This window comes from Megascapheus bottae, chromosome 33 (assembly GCF_031878675.1).
Source record: "Megascapheus bottae isolate mThoBot1 chromosome 33, mThoBot2.hap1, whole genome shotgun sequence".
NCBI lineage: Eukaryota > Metazoa > Chordata > Mammalia > Rodentia > Geomyidae > Megascapheus > Megascapheus bottae.
Window position 1 is genome coordinate 7,751,793 of NC_143541.1, and position 17,884 is coordinate 7,769,676.

Genomic DNA, 17,884 nt, shown 5'->3' on the forward strand with positions numbered 1-17,884 from the left:
GCCTGAAGGGCCTGGAACTTATCCTGCACATCCCCTCACCTTCCTGGCCTCAACTGTCCTGGTGCTTGGAAGAGGAGGAGGGAGAGCGGTGAGAGCCCCAGGACCCCCTCACATCAAAGCCCTATCAAAGCATGTGGCTTAAGGACACCGCTGGCTATGTCCAATCCATTTCTAGGGACAAATGGAAGCAGGCAGTGCTCCCAAGTCTGGCTTGATGCCGTAAGGGGTAATCAAGCCTGGCAGCCTCGAGGGGCATCTGCTCCCCCATCACGGGGATGGTAGCCTGACAAAGGGGATCTGCTGCCAGCTCCGTCACTACCCTTCTGGCCCAGGCCATTCTCTTCTCCAGCTCTGCCTCATCTTTGCTCCTTCCCGGCCTGCCTTCTCTCTCCGTCCCATCCCTTGACTCTTCTGCCCTCTGTCTCCCTCTCCCTTCTTCCTCATTCTCCTTCCACCTAGGCCAGAATACAGTTAGTTGGTCTGGGCCCCTTTCCATGGCACCTCTGTTTCCTGGGCACGAGAGTCTCAGGCTCTCTACCCCACAGGAGGCTCTGAAGCTGGGGGCAGCATGTTTTCCAGGACTCAGCTGGGAACAGGGCCGTCGGGGCCTCTTGTCTGCAGGATCCAGGCCAACCCCGACCCACCCATGGCCTCACCCAGACGTGGAGGTAGGAGAGTTTATTAGAGGAGGTGGGAGACCGCTCTGGGCCAGACCAGATTGGGCGGAGCCATCACTTCTTCACGCTCTGTTTCTTCGAGGAGGCCATCTTCTTACTGCCTCTCCTTTGCTTGCTGACAGGTTGTACATCCACTTCAGTCTGTTTCAACCTACACAGGAAAGTGGGGAGGGGCCACGCTGGAGAGGGGCTGGGAGCCCTGGGCTGGCCGTGGAGGCGTGGTACCCCCTGGCAGGGGCTGCTCCCAGCTGGGAGGTCCCATCTGTACGTCCTTGACTCTACCTGCCGCCTTACCTTCCTGGGCAACGCGATTCTGCAGAACCTCAGGTTCTGTCCCCACCCCCTCCAGCCTGGTGTGATTCCTTCAGGGAGGCAGGGCTTAAGGACTAGGAGGGCGCTGGGTCTTCACCACCCCAGAACACTGCCAGCAGCTCTAGGTCAGCCTTGATGTCTCAAGGGACTCAAGCTGACGAATGGGCCACCTGTGTGAGGCTGGCCTGCACCCGGATGCTGGGCATACGTGGCTGTACATGGTGGTCTGGGGCCTTGGGCAGGGGCTGTTCTACCTGCCCCAAGTCAGGGTGGAGACTCACTTGTCAACCGGGGGAGGCTCTTCCACCAACTTCTCGCCCAGGGCTGAAGAGAAGCTTCCTTCCAGATCTTCAGACAAGGCTCTCTTGGCCGAGTCGGCGTTCTCCGGGATGGAAATGGAGGTTGTAACACTGAGGGGGGGGGGTAGGGGGCGGGGCAGCACTTAGGAGGCAGAGGCAGAGTGGCCTAGGCTCTGCAGGTTCCAGCCTTCCAGTGACTGGCAAGCAGGGTTCTCCTCTGAGGGTTGTGTGGGAGGGTCTGATCACCCCGAGGGCCAGGGGGCTGCAGGGATCACTTCCCTGGCTTCTGCTAAGCTGGGGAGCCTTTCCATGTGCTGGCTATACCATCCAGATGGCATGGGCACAGGCGATGCCCATGGAGGCAGGGTCCCAAAATAAGCCAGAAAGCAGACAAGGTGAGGAATGACATCATGCGATGTGGGCCAAGACCCTAGAATGTGACCTTATTTAAAAGGCACTGCAGGCCTAGCTGAGATGGCTCATGCTGGAAATAGCCAGGCCTCTATTCCTGGGACTGTGTCCTGTTGCAGTGAAGCAGCTAAGGAACTGCCAGCTGACATGGGGCTCCATGTGACTGCAGCAGGATGAGGCCAGCCTCTCAACAGAGAGACAGGAGACCTTGCTCCTTACTCCCTGTATGAGCGCCCAGCTCCAGGAGGTTTCGAGCAGCACAACAGCCCCAAGGATAGGCCACTCAGGGCCACGGGGGACAAAGGCACCAGTACTGCAATAGCAGTGGGGAGGGGCTTGCTCAACAGTCAGAGAAAATCCTGGCTTTTCATTTGCTGTGTAGCTGTGTGGCCATGTTCACTGAACGCCTATAGAGCCTGGACTGGTTAAACAGCCTTTGGGAAGGGCTCGCCACCTGCTAGTCGTACAGTACAGGGTTGGGGTGCCATGCTTATGCCGAAGACGCGATGAGATGCCTAGCTGGATACGGTGGATCAGGGTAGGGCTCATTCTTCAAAACCTCGAGCAACAAACAGTACAATCTCCTATTTCTAAAAAGCAAAAATGAGCCAGTGTGGTGACTAACACCTGCCACTACTGGGAAGGTAGAAATTCTAAAGCTCAAGGTTCCAGCACAAGTCGGGGTGGGGTAGGAGGGAGTCAAGATCTCATCTCAACAAGAAGCTGGACATAATGGTTCATATCTTCCATCCCTACTAGGCCTAAATGGAGGACAGCGGTCCAAGGTTTTCGTACAGGAGACCTGTCGGAAAAGCAACTAGTGCAAACAGTAACAGAGATGGAGATCAAGTGGTAGAGTGCCTGCCTGCCTAGCAAGTATGACACCCTGAGTACTGCAGAGGGGTGTGTGTGTGTGTGTGTGTGTGGCGGGGGAGGGGAGACAAGTGAGGTAAAATGTGATCAGTCAGGGTCTGGGCCTTTCAGAGACAAGGAAACCTCTGCTTTCATTTTAAAGAGTCTGAGAAAAGGCTTCTGCTTGCCCTGCTTATACCCCATAAATTAGTACCTGTCCCTTCCATCCCCACAGCGAGTGCACTCACACAAAGCAGTGCCATTTACAGACAGGGCCAGGCCCCCCCCTGAGACCCTCTGAGAAGGGGGGGCAGGAATCTGCTGTCCAGTCCTGGAGGACAGTTCTCCGAGGGCAGGTCAGGGAGGAGCGGGTTAGGCTGGGGCCCCTGGAGGGAGCTGGCAGCATCAGGGCTCACTGTGGGGTCTGCACGTCCATTCATCCACACACAGGTCATCATCACTGCTTCCCCCTTCACACGGCTCCTGAACAAACATGCAGCCCGGAAGGTGGGTCTTACTATCCTTTCATTAAAGGTAAAACACTAAGGATCAGGAGGCTGGCTGAATTAGTCCACCATCATCCAGCAAACACCGAGCAGGGGCTCTGAGCTGCATCTTGGGACCCCCTGACACATGGAGTGCGCCAGTGCACCATCCTACTAAGCCTTCCTCCGCCTCTCCCAGGTACCTGAACTTGTAGTTTTCTGGTAGGAAGTAGCCCAGCGTGCAGTCCTGTTGAGCCCGCAGGATCTGTTTCAGCAGATTCTGTTTGCTGAAGCCATATCCATTCAGAACGCAGCCCCCGAACAAGAGCCTCCCGCCAGCAAACATCTGAGGGAAGACGGGGAGGCAATGTGAGAGCAGGCCCTGTGCATGGGCAGCGCAGCAGCTCAGACTCCCGGCTGGTGGAGGGTGGGGAAGAAGGCCACCTTCCTCCATCTTCTCAGATCCCTGCTCAAATGCCACTTGACACAAAAACCCTCCCTGAGGCGGGGGCCAACGAGTGTCTTCCCTGCTCTTAGGGCACTCACCCACCCCCAGGGCTGTCTGGGGCCCACTTAGCTGGATGGCAGATAACCCTGAGACAGGGCTCCTACATCTTTGGCTCTCTGTGTCACTTGAACATCAAGGGGGGCTGTGATGGCCAGACACCAATGCTAGATGAGCATGGCTCTGGCAGGTGCCAACTGACCGGTGAACAATGAGACTCTGGGTGCTAAGAGGACACCATTCTTTTCTAATTAATTCATCTCCAATGTTCAGTAGGCTTTGCCTAGGTTTGGAACAGTATGTTAGGTGTAAAATAACTTAAGGACATCAGATAAAGGCCACTTGATTCTCTGCAATCGGCCTCAGCTGGTCCATCAGTCCGCCAGGACCTTGATGGTGGGGCCGCAGTGTTCCTCCCAGATCGAGGCTGAGCTGGCGAGCCTTATGCACAGCTCCCGCCCCTCCACACTCCGCCTAGGACTCCTCAGGGCCATGGCTGTAGGCTGCAGTGAGTGGCTAGCTGGCCTCCTGTGGCTCATGCCTCTCTGGGCCCCAGCTCACCAGAACCATCCCCTGCACCACGGCGTACTTCTTCACCAGCAGGGGCGGCTCCTGGCACAGGGGACTGTTCAGGTCATACCTCAGCAGGCGGTAGGGGTCGTGCTGGCACTGTGAGAGAGCAATGGAGGAGCTGCTCACCCCTGAGCATCCAACCCAAGGCCAGGCCTGAATTGAAGCCGACTTTAAAGGAGGGCCTGGTCCGCTCAGTCTCTGTCCCCTTCTTTGTGAAAGATATGAACCTGTAAAACAGCCAGCAAGCTTTCCCCTGGCTCGACCTGTCTTTTAATTCTAGATGTTTTCGCCTCAGGTTTAAAATGTGAAACCCCACACCATCGCAGAAATGCAGCTATCAGGGAATAAGAGCATTAGGAGATGGCTCTGCCTCAAGCAATGGTGGAGACAAGTCACTGTGAAATCCACTCCCATCTGCACCCATTCCGGTGGCACCTGAGCATGCCTGCATGTTTACCAGCTTCCAGATGAGTGAAGTCAGCCCTAAGCTCAGGGTAGGCATTCTATCTCTCTTTACATGGACGGGCACAGAGTAGGTTTACAGCAAGCATTCACTGAATGAGACTACACTGGAGGTTGGTGGCAGAAGACAAGCGTGCCTCAGTCATGTGGGCCCAGCAGAAGGCTTGTGGCCAGTTTTCTGCTCTCCGGGAGGAAGGCAGTCAAAGGGCTCCAGGTGTGTGGGAGAAGGGCTCCAGTCTGAGCTTCTGGCACCAGTAGGAGTGCAGGCCAGAGCATGGGCAGTGTCCTTGGGGCAGGCTCCGTGCAGACCCCCCCCATACCAGGGCATGCATGCAAACCCACAACTCTGCCCCAGCAGTGGGGGTGTGGGTCAAAGGCAATGGCTCCGATAGGCAGGAAGGGAAGGCCAGCTTGAAAGAAATCACATGACACCCTGTTCCCATAAGCACATGGGAAAGTGTATGTGTGCCAAGGCCTGGAAGAGGAAAGGAGCCGAAAGAGGCTGGCATCTTGGTGGATGTTCAGCTCACTCTAGTGTGGTGGGAGGCTCTGTTCACCTGGACCCCAGCTCTGGCATGAAGGACCAACCTGGATGCAGGGGGAGGCACGACCCTGCTGCCGATGGCTGTACAGCGTGTCCAGCAGCCACTGGAGCTGGGCAGTGCTGGCGGGGTCCTGGCTGGAGAGGATCCCAAACACCAGCACTTGGCTGGGGTTTCGGGGTGCAGACAGGAAGCGCTCCAGCTCCAGGTCCGACACCAGCGGGGCCTTCACCATGCACTTGCAGCCAGCCCGGATGTCTTCCTTGCGTATCAGCTTCCGCAGCACCAGCGGGCAGTCGTAGGGCGAGGCTGCCCACTGTACGGGGCTGGGTGGCTTCTTGGCCTTGCGCCTGAGGAAGAGCACAGCGTGGGTCACAGGCTCCCTGCCCCTGCTCCGGGTACAGATGCACCCTACCACATGCAGCCCTGCCCGGGAGGGACCCCTCATCGCCCTGAGCCTCAGTTTCCTCTGCTGCCAAGGGAAGCTGACACGCTTTGTCCTTTCGCCACACCCCCATCCCTTCCACACTATCCCCAAGCTTGTCCTCCACACCGACAGATCCAGAACTGACCTTACCTCCTCTCCCAAGGCCATTGTCCAAGCCCCACTGATTTTTTTTGCACACCTCCTAGAGGGTGTTGCATGTCCTTCCCTAGCCTCTGCTCAGGGCGTCGTCTGCACTACCCACGGGGGCTCCTGCTGGAGCCCCAGACACGTTAGCACACTGCAACCCTCAAAACAGTATCCAAAGGCCGCATTTGGAATCATGTTTTGAAAAGACCCGAGAATGGCCCAGGTGTTCCCCTCTGGCTGGCCTGCGGACCCTCGGCCAGAACGGAATGAAGGCCAACACAGGGCTGTGAACAACCTGGCCAAGAGCAAGGATGGAGTCCCCACCAGACAAGCCACCCTCAAACACTGGCTTTTCTACTTTGGAAACACCTGTCAAATCACTATAGCTAAAGCCAAGCACAATGGCTTGCACCTGCAATCCTAGTTACTCAGGAGGCAGACCTCAGTGGTTCAAGGCCAGCGTAGGCAACAAGTCATTTATGTGGGACGGTCTACTCCACCTGAAGCCTTCTGAGGAGAATACTGACACTGCCTGTTCTACAGGGTTGTCACAAAATTAACCAGGATAATGTATATTCCAATTGTTGTGGATGCTACAAAGTACTAAGTATTACAAGGTTGTAGTAGTAAAAAAATAAAACCACAGCAGCGCTTCAAATTTTGGCTGTACTTACTCCCCTCTAGGCCCAACCAGTGCACTATGTGGCACACAGTAAGTGCTTGAGTGCTTGTTAAATCCCAATGGAACATTTACAACTTGCCAAGTGCTCCTATTTCACTCCACCGAGTAAAACATGATTTCCCAGTACTGGTGTTCTAGTGGGTCAGATAAACGCAATGATAACAATAAACTAAGATACATACTGGGCGCTTCTCAGGAGAAAAAGCAAAGCAGGAAAGAAAATGAGTGCTGGGATGGAAGATGCAGTGGGACCTGTCTCACTGGGGAGGTGACATTTGAATAGACCTTCAGGAAGTGACAGAGTGGGAGGAGGTGTTTGTGACTCCAAGGAACCCATGACAAGAGCAAAGGCTCTGAGGTTGGTATGTAAGTTAAGACCAGAAGGCTAAAGTGGCTGGAGATTTCACACACACACACACACACACACACACACACACACACACACACACACACACACACACACACAGAGTTGGATGCCTGCCTAGCAAAACATGAGGCTCTGTGTTCAAACCCCAGTACCACCAAAAAAACAAAACAAAATAAAAAAGAATACCAATGAATGCAAAAAACATATGGATGAATCATCCATGTCCTAAGTGAAAGAAGCTAGATTTAAATGCTGTGCATAATACATTGCACTTACATGGCATCTCAAGGGATGGAAAACTGTGGCTACAGAGAGTAAGTAGATCAGCAACTGTTAGAGAATGAGGTGAAGGAATTTGCACCCACGGTAATGTAAGAGAGGCACCTTTTCCCCTTGTTGGGGAGAGGTTGATAAAACTTACGCCTCTGCAGGACAGTTGGTTATACAACTCTATGCATTTGTTAAAACTCACTTTTACATCAAAGAATAAACTTGACTACAAATTAAAAATAGATTTAAATGGAGGTAAAATCAATTAGCTTCCTATATATCAGGAACAAACAGAAATCACATTAAAATATAATCTATGATATAATATGATAATATAATCTATGATAGCACCAAAAGTACAAAATATTCTAGCAGAAACCTAATGAAAGACATATGAGGGGCTGGGAGTGTGGCCTAGTGTAGAGTACTTGCCTAGTATGCACAAAGACCTGGGTTTGATTCCTCAGTACCACATACATAGAAAAGCTAGAAGTGGTGCTGTGGCTCAAGTGGCAGAGTACTAGCCTTGAGGAAAGCCCAGGGACAGTGCTCAGGCCCTGAGTTCAGTCCCCAGGACTGGCAATAAAAAAAGATATATGAATGTAGAGAGATTGGAGAAGCTAAACAAAAGGATATCCCATGTTCATGGACTGAGACATTAACAACCCCATGGCAATCCCACGACATCTGTAAGTATTGAAGGCTGGCTCTAAAACTACACAGACATACAGAGGGCTGAGATCCATGAAACAATTCTACTTTCCATTATGTGTCAATGACTGCAGTAAGGCCAGAGGTGCCCTCAGGCCACCCCTGCCACAACACATCACTCTAGCACGTTTCCATCCTACCCCTAGAGTCCCGAACTAAAACTTTCTCTAGTTCATGGGTAAAACTCCCATCTTTCCCCATTCCTTGAACTTGAGCTCAAAAAAACGGGGTCTTATCTGCTCCTGTCTCATCTTTTCAGCCTAGCACAGCACGGGAACCATGGAAGAAATAAAGGATTAAACCAACCTATGTATGAATGTGCCCTTAGTCTGCATTTTGATGCTCTTCTTCCGGGCAGTCACCGTAGAAGGTGCTACATTCTCTTCCTTCAAAAGTTCTTCAAGCATAGAGTCTTGTCGGGCTGACTGGGACCGGAAGGGGATTTCTCCACTTATACTTATCTTGGAAGCTCGCTCAGAATGCGTTCCAGATTTCCTGAACCAACTCATGTCAGTATCTTCCCTTGGGGGCAGATATTTGATGGTGAATAGACCTGTTAACAGAGGTGTGTCACTTTCCTCCACAGCGGGTGGGCTACCTCTGCACCAGCTCCTCGGCCCCGCTCATCCCCACGCCTCCTCCTTGCCTGGCCTCCTCCACCTCCGTCAAGCACTGTGACCCAGAGTCCACAGAAGTAGCCAGAGACCACGAAGTGCTGGCTAAATGAAGAAATTTCATTTTTATACTTTCTCTAAGATCCAGGGGGACTACATCTCACTCGGCTTTGTGTTTTCCATGGCACCCAACAACAAAGCCAGGTTTGTGAAGGCCTGCTAGCTCGCACTTTTCCCTTTCCTTGAGAGTGCAGTTCCCTCTGCCTCCCAAGGGAAGTCCAGTTTATTTGCTTTCTTTGTGGGGTTGTATTTCTTTATGCTCATGTCTTGCTTTCCCTACTAAACCCTGAGAAGTTTCTGAGGCTAGAGATCTCTCATTCCTTCATTCACTTAGCATAGCTGTGATGAATGCATACAGAGGTGTACAGAGGCAAACTGAGCCAGGCCTCTCTGCCTCTGAGAGCCACTAGGCAAGGGACAGGCAGGGTGGGAGAACAGATTTCCCACTGCTAGGTAGTTAGCTGGAGAAGTGGAAGGAGCCTAGGGAGCCTGGAAGAGGGTACAGTCCACTCGCCTAGAAGGGATGCCTGCATTTCCGCTCTGAGATCTTGCACTCTGGGAGAGAGAACAGCAGACAAATGCGGGGTCTCAGGCAGAATTCTGCCAAGAGTGGGGTCCAAGGATGCCATCTAAAGCAGGGAAATAACCAGCCACACCTACCTGCAAGTCCCAGAGGTTTGGGCGGTGCAAAAGGAGAAGTTGAGGCAGGCCACCCAGGACTCGGGAAGACCTGGACTACTTTCTTCTCCCCCAACTGCCCCTTACCTGCTGCCACCAGGACAGAGTTCATGAACTGGGATACTGTCTTCTGAAACCGCTTTTTGATCTCAACGAGAGCTCGGTTCATCTTCAGTATCTTCTCATCTATGATGGTGACTCTGCGGGTGGCCTAGAGGAAAAGTGGGGGGCAGTGATCATTGTCCCCTAGAAGAACCGTCTATCTGTCTCCGCAGGGCCTGCTCTGGTTTGGGGCATCTCTCTGTTCCTCTCTGCTTGGTGACTTGCCAGACATGGCCCGGACCTGACTCTGATGTCCCTCGGCACAGAAGGTTTTTCTGATGCTGTGGGACAGAATTGTCCCCTGCTTTGATTCCTGATGGTCTCTATACATATGTAAGACAGAGATGGGTGTGTGGGTGACTCTGTGTGCTTGGATCTGTTCTCCTGAGACTGCAAGCTCTCAGAAAGCAGGGACTGAGTGTTGGCGTCTACTCTATGGTCGTGCAGATGCTTCACATTCATGAGTAACTGATGGACAGAGGCCCGTGTGTGCTGCCCATTTCTGCCAGACAGCAGCCTCCAGAACTCCCTTTACCCCCGAGTATCGAGTGCTGATATCTCTCAGCTGAGAAATTGCTGTTGGACAAGGTTAGTGAGATTGGCTGGTCACCAAGGTTCACAGAAGCCCAAGGCCTCTCCCCTGGAATCGAGATTACTCCTCAGTCCAGGATTTTAGGCTCCTTGCAGGACAGGAGAGGCCTCTGCTTTGGCAGTCCGGCCACTCAGCCTCTCCCTCTGCTCAGATCCACACAGACCCATTCCCAACTGTGCCCAGGTAAATCTCTGCACACCTGTCTCTACTGCAGACCCTGGTTTCTAGGGAGAGTGGGCTAACCTCTGTTCTCAACTGTTAGGGCAGCTCAGAGACTCTTCATAACAGGCTCAGATTCCAGGGTTCCTTAGAGCTGGATCTAATTTTTCCTCCAGGAAGCTTTCTCTACTTTACCCAGCCAAAGGCCCTTTGCTCTGTGCTGAACATACACATCCACTCTCCTATTCTGTCTGCCCGGCATCATCTTTATAGTTACTTACTTTATCTCTACATTTGGTCAGCTCCCTAAGGATGGGTCTATGCTTTCTATGTCTCTTGCCTAACTAACGTAATGGAAATGTTTAAAAAAATCTTAGGTGGAATGCAAGGCTGCAGTGGGTGGAGTAAGGGAAGCAGTGTACAGCTTTCTGGGAAAGCCAAGTTGGCTTCCCTGTTCTTTCCTCTGCAGGTAAGAGTTCTAGTTCTATCAAGGATGCCCCCAATTAATAGCAAAGCCTCAGCCATTCTTCAGAGCGTTTGTCCTGGCGGCTGCTTCTGGCTAATTTCGTTTATTTATTTTGTAATTTACACACAACCTGCTTCCAAAAGGAATCCGAGGCAGCAGTGTGGGCTAATAAAGCATTTAAATCGAAACACTGACCTGGCTCCATAGCGCTGCTGTGATAGAGGCCTCCGGGCTGTAAAAACTGAGACTAACATTCTACCTGTCACCATGATGGGTGGCTCTTTCTGGGATGATGGGCATCTAGGGAAACCATTTAACCAGCTTCCTGATGACAGAGGCTGTGAGGCAAGACGCCACCCTTCCCCCAGCTCCTGCCTTCCTAGGTGGCCACATATTTTACAGAACCAAGCCCCAACTAAACTCACATAGGACAGAACTGAATAAATTCTAAACGCCCAGAGTGGCAGCCTGCTAAAGTTGGATAGCCACATAGATGATAAACAGAAGCTTAGTCAGGAAAAGGTCTGGCCCAGGTCCTGTGATCCCCGGGTTTCCAGCCCAGACTATGCCAGCCCTGACACTGAGAAATTTTTATTGTTCCTTGTAGCTCTTTTAGTCTAAGAACCTAAGATGAGCCGATTGTCTGAGCCTAGGGAGTTCATATAAAAATATCCTGAGATACTTAGCCAGGTAGCTACGGTCAACATTGGAAATCTTATTGCTCACAGGAAATCATGACGTTTGTTTCTGCTTATCTAGTTAGAAAGCTGTAATATACATTGTAGTACCTGCCCTTCATTCTCAGATAGATGAGGTTATATACTCGGCACTTTATTGACAAGATAGTCCTCTCAGTTCAACTCCTATCATCTTTAGCACAGCACTATTTTCTTAGGCTGTTTAATGTGTTGGTCTGTTTAACCCTGTGTTAACTATCCCCAAGACAGATATGCTCTTTGAGTTACTATGCCATTTTCAATAATGTTACAACCCCCTGCTCTGTCCAGCCACCCACTGTGAGGGCTCCTTTATAGAAACAGCTCTCTATACTAGCCTGGTCCAGCAGAAACAATGCAAACTAATTTTAAATGGTGATAAGCTACATTTAAAACACTTATATGGGCAATTAATCCTAACAATGTCTTATTTTTCTCACTAAATAAAGAGTATAATAACTCAGAGGGCTGGAATCTGAGGATTGAAACTGAAAGCCAGCCTGGGCGGTGAAGTCCATCAGATTCTTTTTTCCAATGAGCTATCAAAAAAGATGAAAGTGGAGGTGTGGCTCAAATGATAGAGTACCAGCTTGAGCAAAAAGGTAAGGGATAGCATCTAGGTCCTGAGTTCACACAACACTATCAGCATTTTAAAAAAATGAGCATTTGGCCGGGAGTTTGGCCTAGTGGTTAAAGTGCTTGCCTAGCATGCATGAAGACCCGGGTTTGATTCCTCGGTACCACATACATAGAAAAAAGCCGGAAGTGGTGCTGAGGCTCAAGTGGTAGAGCTTTAGCCTTGAGAAAGTCCAAGGACAGTGCTCAGGCCCTGAGCTCAAGCCCAGGACTGGCAAAAAAAAAAAAAGAGCATTTTAGGGGTCAGGAGTTTGGCCTAGTGGTAAAGTACTTGCCTAGCATATACAAAGACCCAGGTTCTATTCCTCTGCACACAAACATAGAAAAAGCTGGAAATGGTGCTGTGGCTCAAGTGGGAGAACGCTAACCTTGAGAAAGCCCAAGAACAGTAGTCAGGCCCTGAGCTTAAGCCCCAGGACTATCAGAAAAAAAAAGAGCATTTTAGGGACATGGGGCTGTGGCTCAAGGGGTAGGGCAGTAGCCTTGCGCTGAAGAGCTCAGGAACAGCGCTCGGGCCCAGAGTTCAAGCCCCACGACTTATCAAAAAAAATGAGCATTTTAATATGTAATCAAAATAGGTAACTGTTGAGAAATTTCATTCTCTTTTCACAACGAGTCTTTGAAACACAGCACACGTTTTTACTAAAACATCTTTTCAATTTGGATTCCTTAGGTTTCAAAGGTTCAAGAGCTGAAATTCTCATTGGAGCTTGCTACGGTGGCATTAAACTAAGGAAGTAATAAGCTTGCACTGCAGAGGGGATTCCCTGGGCTCAGGAGGCCAGTGGACTTGCAAGGGCTTCCTTCAGCGGTTCATGGAGCATTTAATTGCGTATGTCCTGGATCTCAGAAAACCCAGAACCAATCAGATAAGAGGTCAGAAGGAATACATTTTCAAGCAAGGTAAAAATGTGACCCCTACACGTGACCTCATACAATGACACACGTCCAACCAAATGCTATGGATCATCTCAGTACAGACGGATTCAAATCCTATAGTTTTCATTTCCTTCTTTCCTCCCTCCCTCCCTCCCTCCCTCCCTCTTTCCTTTTTTTTCTTCCTTATCTGGTACATGCTAGAACACTTGCTGTACTGATGAGCTGTTCCAGAGCACTGTGGCTTCTTTTCTTTCCGAAGTAACTAGCACAGACTGAATTCCCAGGTGTTCCTGGAGACCCCTTAGCGTATACTTCTTCTCATGCCCAGCAGTTCCCATGTGCCCTCTGAATTGATGTACTCCACGACGCAGGGGGGGGTTATAACTACTGGACATGCTTTCAGCCTATCCCCCAGCCTTGAACTATTCCAGGTTCTTGGGAAGGTGGAGCCTTCATTAGGTGTATCACTAACAGTCATCTTGGCACGGTGCAAGTGCTAATACATGTCTATTAAATTAGTTAATACATGACTGAAGGTGAGATGAGGCTGGAATTAAAATGCAATGGAAAGGCATGGCTCAGTTGGTAGAGTTCTATCCAACGAAGGAAAGCAGCTGCAGATACTGAGTTCGAGGCCCAGTTTGGGAGCAAGAAAAGTAAATAAAAGGCAATGGAAAAAGCAGGCATGATGTTTTCCTCCACAAGAATCCTGGGTAGCTCCTGTGCTTTCCTGACATAAGCTCCATTGCCAATGAAAGCCTGTCCTATGTCCCTCTGTGACTTTAGGATTGCAGGCTCTGTCACCTTCAAGAATTTGTGAGCTTGTGGTATGCTATGACAGATGTCCCCATAGCTTACAGGCCTTCAGGCCCTGAGTGCTGTCTCAGCTTTTTCCACTCAAGGCATAATTATGCTCTACCACTTGAGCCACACTCCATGTTTGGCTTTTTTTCCTTCTAGTTGATTGGAGATAAAAGCGTTTCATGGACTTTCTTGCCCCGGCTTTGAACCTCTGTCCTCACATTTCCACCTCCTGAGGAGCTGGGATGGCAGCTGTGAATCCTTGGCACCCAACCCAAGGCAGTTTTGAGAGGTGAACAGAGTTTTGTTTATAATTCCTCCAGGCAGGCAGGTGTGACCTGGGCCTCGCTCTGGGCGAGCTGGGCTGTGTGGCTCCCTTACTCCTGTTTCTGCTACTAGTTGCCAGTCAAAAGCATCCACAGTTGCCCTGCCCATCAAAATGAGCCCCGTGACTCCAGTCTTATGTCAAGTATTCTCCCTTGGATTCAAGGTTCTGGGATGATATTTTCTGCATGCTCTACATCTCTTTCCAAGACGTTGAATGGGAGATCTGGATTTTTATTTACCCAACAAATATTGGGAAAGAAATCAGCTTTCTGTCTGTTGGGTTCTACATCCTTTGATTTAAGCAATCATGAATCTAATATATTCAAAAAATTTACTGCATCTACACTGAATTTGTACAGATTTTTTTCACATGGTTCCCGAATAATATAGTATAGCAATTATTTACATAGCACTTGCATTGTAGTAGGTACTATAAGCAATGTAGAGGATGATTTAAAGTACACAGGAGAGGATGTGCAGGTTATATGCAAACACTACATCATTTTATAGAAGGGACTTGAGCATCTTTCTGATTTTGCTATCTGTGGGAGATTCTAAAACAAAAATCCCTCATGGGCAGTCATACATTATCTGAAGCACTTCTTTAGCAAGCGGTGGAGAAAACAAAATCCTACAGATTCCCAGTTTGGTAAAGAAAGGGGTGCTGGAAGAAGCCTGTCACAGCAGGGAAAGCCAAGGAGAGTCAGAGACAGGCACTCTAGGGCTGGGTGGGGAGCGGCAGGGAGCAGGGCAATGTGAGCTGGTAGTTATTCTGACCAGCACCACCTCTCCTCCTCCTGGTAGTACCCGACACTTTCCCTCAGGACTGTGCTCTGTCTCACTGCTTCAGGGGGTGGTTTATTTGGGCCCAGGGATGGATAGGAAATTCAGGTCTAGTTGGTGCAACACATACTCCTGTCCACAGGGAATGTCAGCCGCAGACTGCTTCTTTGTCATTTTCCTTCTAGTGCTGGGATGACCCAGGAGCTGATGCTTGATGGTACATTCCCACTGCAGGACTAAGGACCCTGGGGCCCAGAGCTACTCCCGGGCTTCCTGACACCAACACGAAGGGAACCGAGAATAAAACGGTGAAAGCAGAATGCTTCCATCCAGCGATCCTGTCATCGGAACCTGCAAATCCACAGCCTGTTGGTTTACTACATCAACCTATTCTCTACGTGCTTCAACCAGTGCCACTTACCACGGAAAGACCAATAGGGATGGGTGCTGGCAGAGAAACAGGGAGGGCTTGCCTGGAACGCGGGGCTGGGAGCAAGGACTGACACCGAAGGCGGCTTCCCTGGAGTCTTACCCGTCTCTCATGTGTTGTGTGGGAACAGTTTCTGGTGGATAGAGGGAACGCCACGGTCTCATTCATGCAGGTGAAGGTTACCATGACGGAGTCCAGTCCCAGCACTGTGAGCTTCATGTGCTCGTTCATCTACAGAAGAAGCAGCAGCACTCAGAGAACCCCTGCCTCTGCTACCTAGCCGGCCCACCCCAAGCATAAAACCCCCTTGTATTGGGGGGCTGAACGCGCCTAAGATTTTTTCAGGTTCTGATACTGGAATTCAGCTTTCAGAGAGAAGGCAGAGGAGTTCCGATCTCCTTCCTCCACTCCTGCCTTTCAAACCCAAGCATGGAACCAACTGGTGAAGATGCACAGGAGGAAGAGGAGGAGCAGGAGGAGGAGGAGGAGCAGGAAGAGGAGGAGGAGGAGGAGGACACGTGAATCTGCCTAGGATGAGCAAGACTGAGCCATACAGACAAGCCTCATGAGTCTTGTCCCACAGCAGACAGGAAGGTGCTCCCTTGTGGGGGGCCTCCAGATAGCACCTTCTGCATGCAGGTGGCCACACCCACACATGCCCCTTCCCCTAAAGTCACCAGTCAACCACCTGGGAGCCAAAGACAGGCAGAAAAAGGGAAAAAGTCACTCTCTCCCACCATCTCCAAAAGGATGGGGTTTTCTTCTTAGCACCCCAGACAGGAAGCCAGAGAGGGTGACCTACCCTGATAACCAAGCACTCCTTACTGGGCCCTCTGAGGTCTTGAGTGACTCCCAGTTCTGTCTCCTGTTGGCAAGCCATTTAGTCTCTGAATCTCAGATCTTCAACATGAAAGAGGTGGAAGGCAGCTATTAGGTTCAAATGAGATAAAAATAACAAAGTGGGTTTGTAAGCCATAAAGGCAGCTGCCAGACACCAGCAGATACAGGTGTATGGATGGAACGAGGCAACCCACAGCAGGTCCCTGTGCTGCTGGCCTGCTCTCCTGACACACACAGAGCCCTGTCTATATACTCCGGCATGGCCAGCAGGCAGCCAACTGCTACTGTCTTCCAGACCTACCACACCCCTCACCTATAACACCTGGGCCTCCTCAGGACCAGGAAGCTCTCTGCTTTGGTCTTCTATTCCTTCTCACTGTTCCAGCTGTTTGCCTAGCAGCCAGCACTCCACTTTCTCACCACCAAGTCTCTTCCTTGCATTCTTCTTTGCAGGCCCTGTCCCCTCAGCGTCCCAAAGACAGTGAACCACAAACTTGTCAAGTCTTCTGATACCTTCAGCCTTGATCCTTCTCACTTAAGAGAAAGTCAACCTACTTCTAGAGAGATGGAGAAGAGGTGCAGTCGAGAGCTTACCCTGTGCGGCAGGACAAGGTTCAAGTCTCAAGAGTTACCGCTTACCAGTTGGTAAGTGACAGGAAACCCTATTAGTTCCTTGAGCATGGAGGCAATAAGGAAGCCCTCTCTAAGGGTATGGCGCATACTCCATGGACTTAGCTGTGCTTTATGATCTGCTTCCCGGTGCTGGCTCTTCCTTTCCCCCAGGGATCCCAGTACAAGTACTCCACGAAGTCAGTCATGGTTCATCTCTGCTGTGCACTCCTCATTGGTTTCTATCTGTCCTGCTGAGCTCCCACACCCAGCACGAACCCTAACCATTTGCTTCTACTTCTTATAGCCGAGCCAGCTCCTCGGTAGTTCACCCTCCCGTAAACAATGACAAACTTGAAACACAAACACCAAACCACCTCCCCAAAGGCTGTGAAGAATGAACACCACCAGGCGGCTTCTGAGAGAACCACTTTGGATGGAGGGCTTCACACTTGTAGCCGGTAGACAGGCCGCAGCACCATCCCAAACGCCACCAACTACAGCTAATCAAATCAGAACTGAGCTGTGAGCTGCAGTCCAGCTGCAGAGGAGACCAAGTATGTGATCTCCAAGTGCAAGCCAGTTCTTTGCCTGGCAAACCTCTGGAAGGACGACAACAGGATTTGTAGGAGATGCCAGCCCTGGTCCATAATTACTCACCAGCGGAGGAGCTAATGATACTTGCAGACCAGGATTCCATGAAATGATAATACACTCATGACGAAGTGCAAAATATTACCAGAAAGACACAAAATGAGCCGAGCACTGGTGGCTCACGCCTGTACTCCTAGTTACTCAGGAGGCTGAGATCTGAGGATCCTGGTTCAAAACCAGCCTAGACACTAAAGTCTGTGAGATTCTCTATCTCCAATTAACCACTAGAAAACTGGAAGTGAAAGTGGTGCTGTGACTCACATGGTAGAGCATTAGCCTTGAGCTGAAGAGCTCAAGGACAGCGCCCAGGCCCAGACTGACAAAAAAAAAAAGAAACAAAATATGAAAATAACTACCTGAAAGCTTGCAATTTTAGAAAGTTCACTATATTTTCAGGCACAGTGGCTCAAACCATAATCCTATCTACTTAGGAGGCAGAGATTGAGGAATTTAGTTTGAGCTAAGCCCAGAAATCCCCCCCCCACACAAAAAGGGTCATAAACTCCATCTTGACCTATAGCTGGCTGTGGTGGTGTGTATGTCACCCCAATCTATAGGAGCAGTGAGATGACTGCCCAGTGGCCCACCCCAGTGACCTGGGGAAGCTTGAGGAAGAGGATCATAGTCTGGAGGATATGGCCTGGCTGCAGAGTGACAGTGGAGCTTAAAAGTAACCAGCGCAGAAAGGGACTAGAAGGGTGACTCAAGTTGTAACTTTTCCTAGCAAGTGCCAGATTCTAAATTCAATCTCCAGTACTGACCAAAAAAAAAAAGGTTCACAGATTAATGTAATAGAAGAATGAAGATGATAGGAAA

General features: G+C 50.4%; 1 protein-coding gene across 1 annotated transcript in view; it reads right to left on the reverse strand.

Annotated features, from left to right (window-relative positions):
* Positions 1 to 683: 683 nt before the first annotated feature.
* The window catches only part of Fam194c (family with sequence similarity 194 member C), a 29,353-nt gene continuing 12,152 nt past the window's right edge, over positions 684 to 17,884 (reverse strand). The window contains exons 9-16 of the mRNA XM_090323949.1: positions 15,068 to 15,196; positions 9,162 to 9,285; positions 8,029 to 8,275; positions 5,165 to 5,468; positions 4,103 to 4,210; positions 3,240 to 3,382; positions 1,271 to 1,399; positions 684 to 828 (exon numbers count right to left, since the gene is read on the reverse strand). Of these exons, the coding sequence (XP_090180075.1) occupies positions 732 to 828; positions 1,271 to 1,399; positions 3,240 to 3,382; positions 4,103 to 4,210; positions 5,165 to 5,468; positions 8,029 to 8,275; positions 9,162 to 9,285; positions 15,068 to 15,196 (1,281 nt within the window). The 3' untranslated portion in view covers positions 684 to 731. The remainder of the gene's footprint in view (positions 829 to 1,270; positions 1,400 to 3,239; positions 3,383 to 4,102; positions 4,211 to 5,164; positions 5,469 to 8,028; positions 8,276 to 9,161; positions 9,286 to 15,067; positions 15,197 to 17,884) is intronic.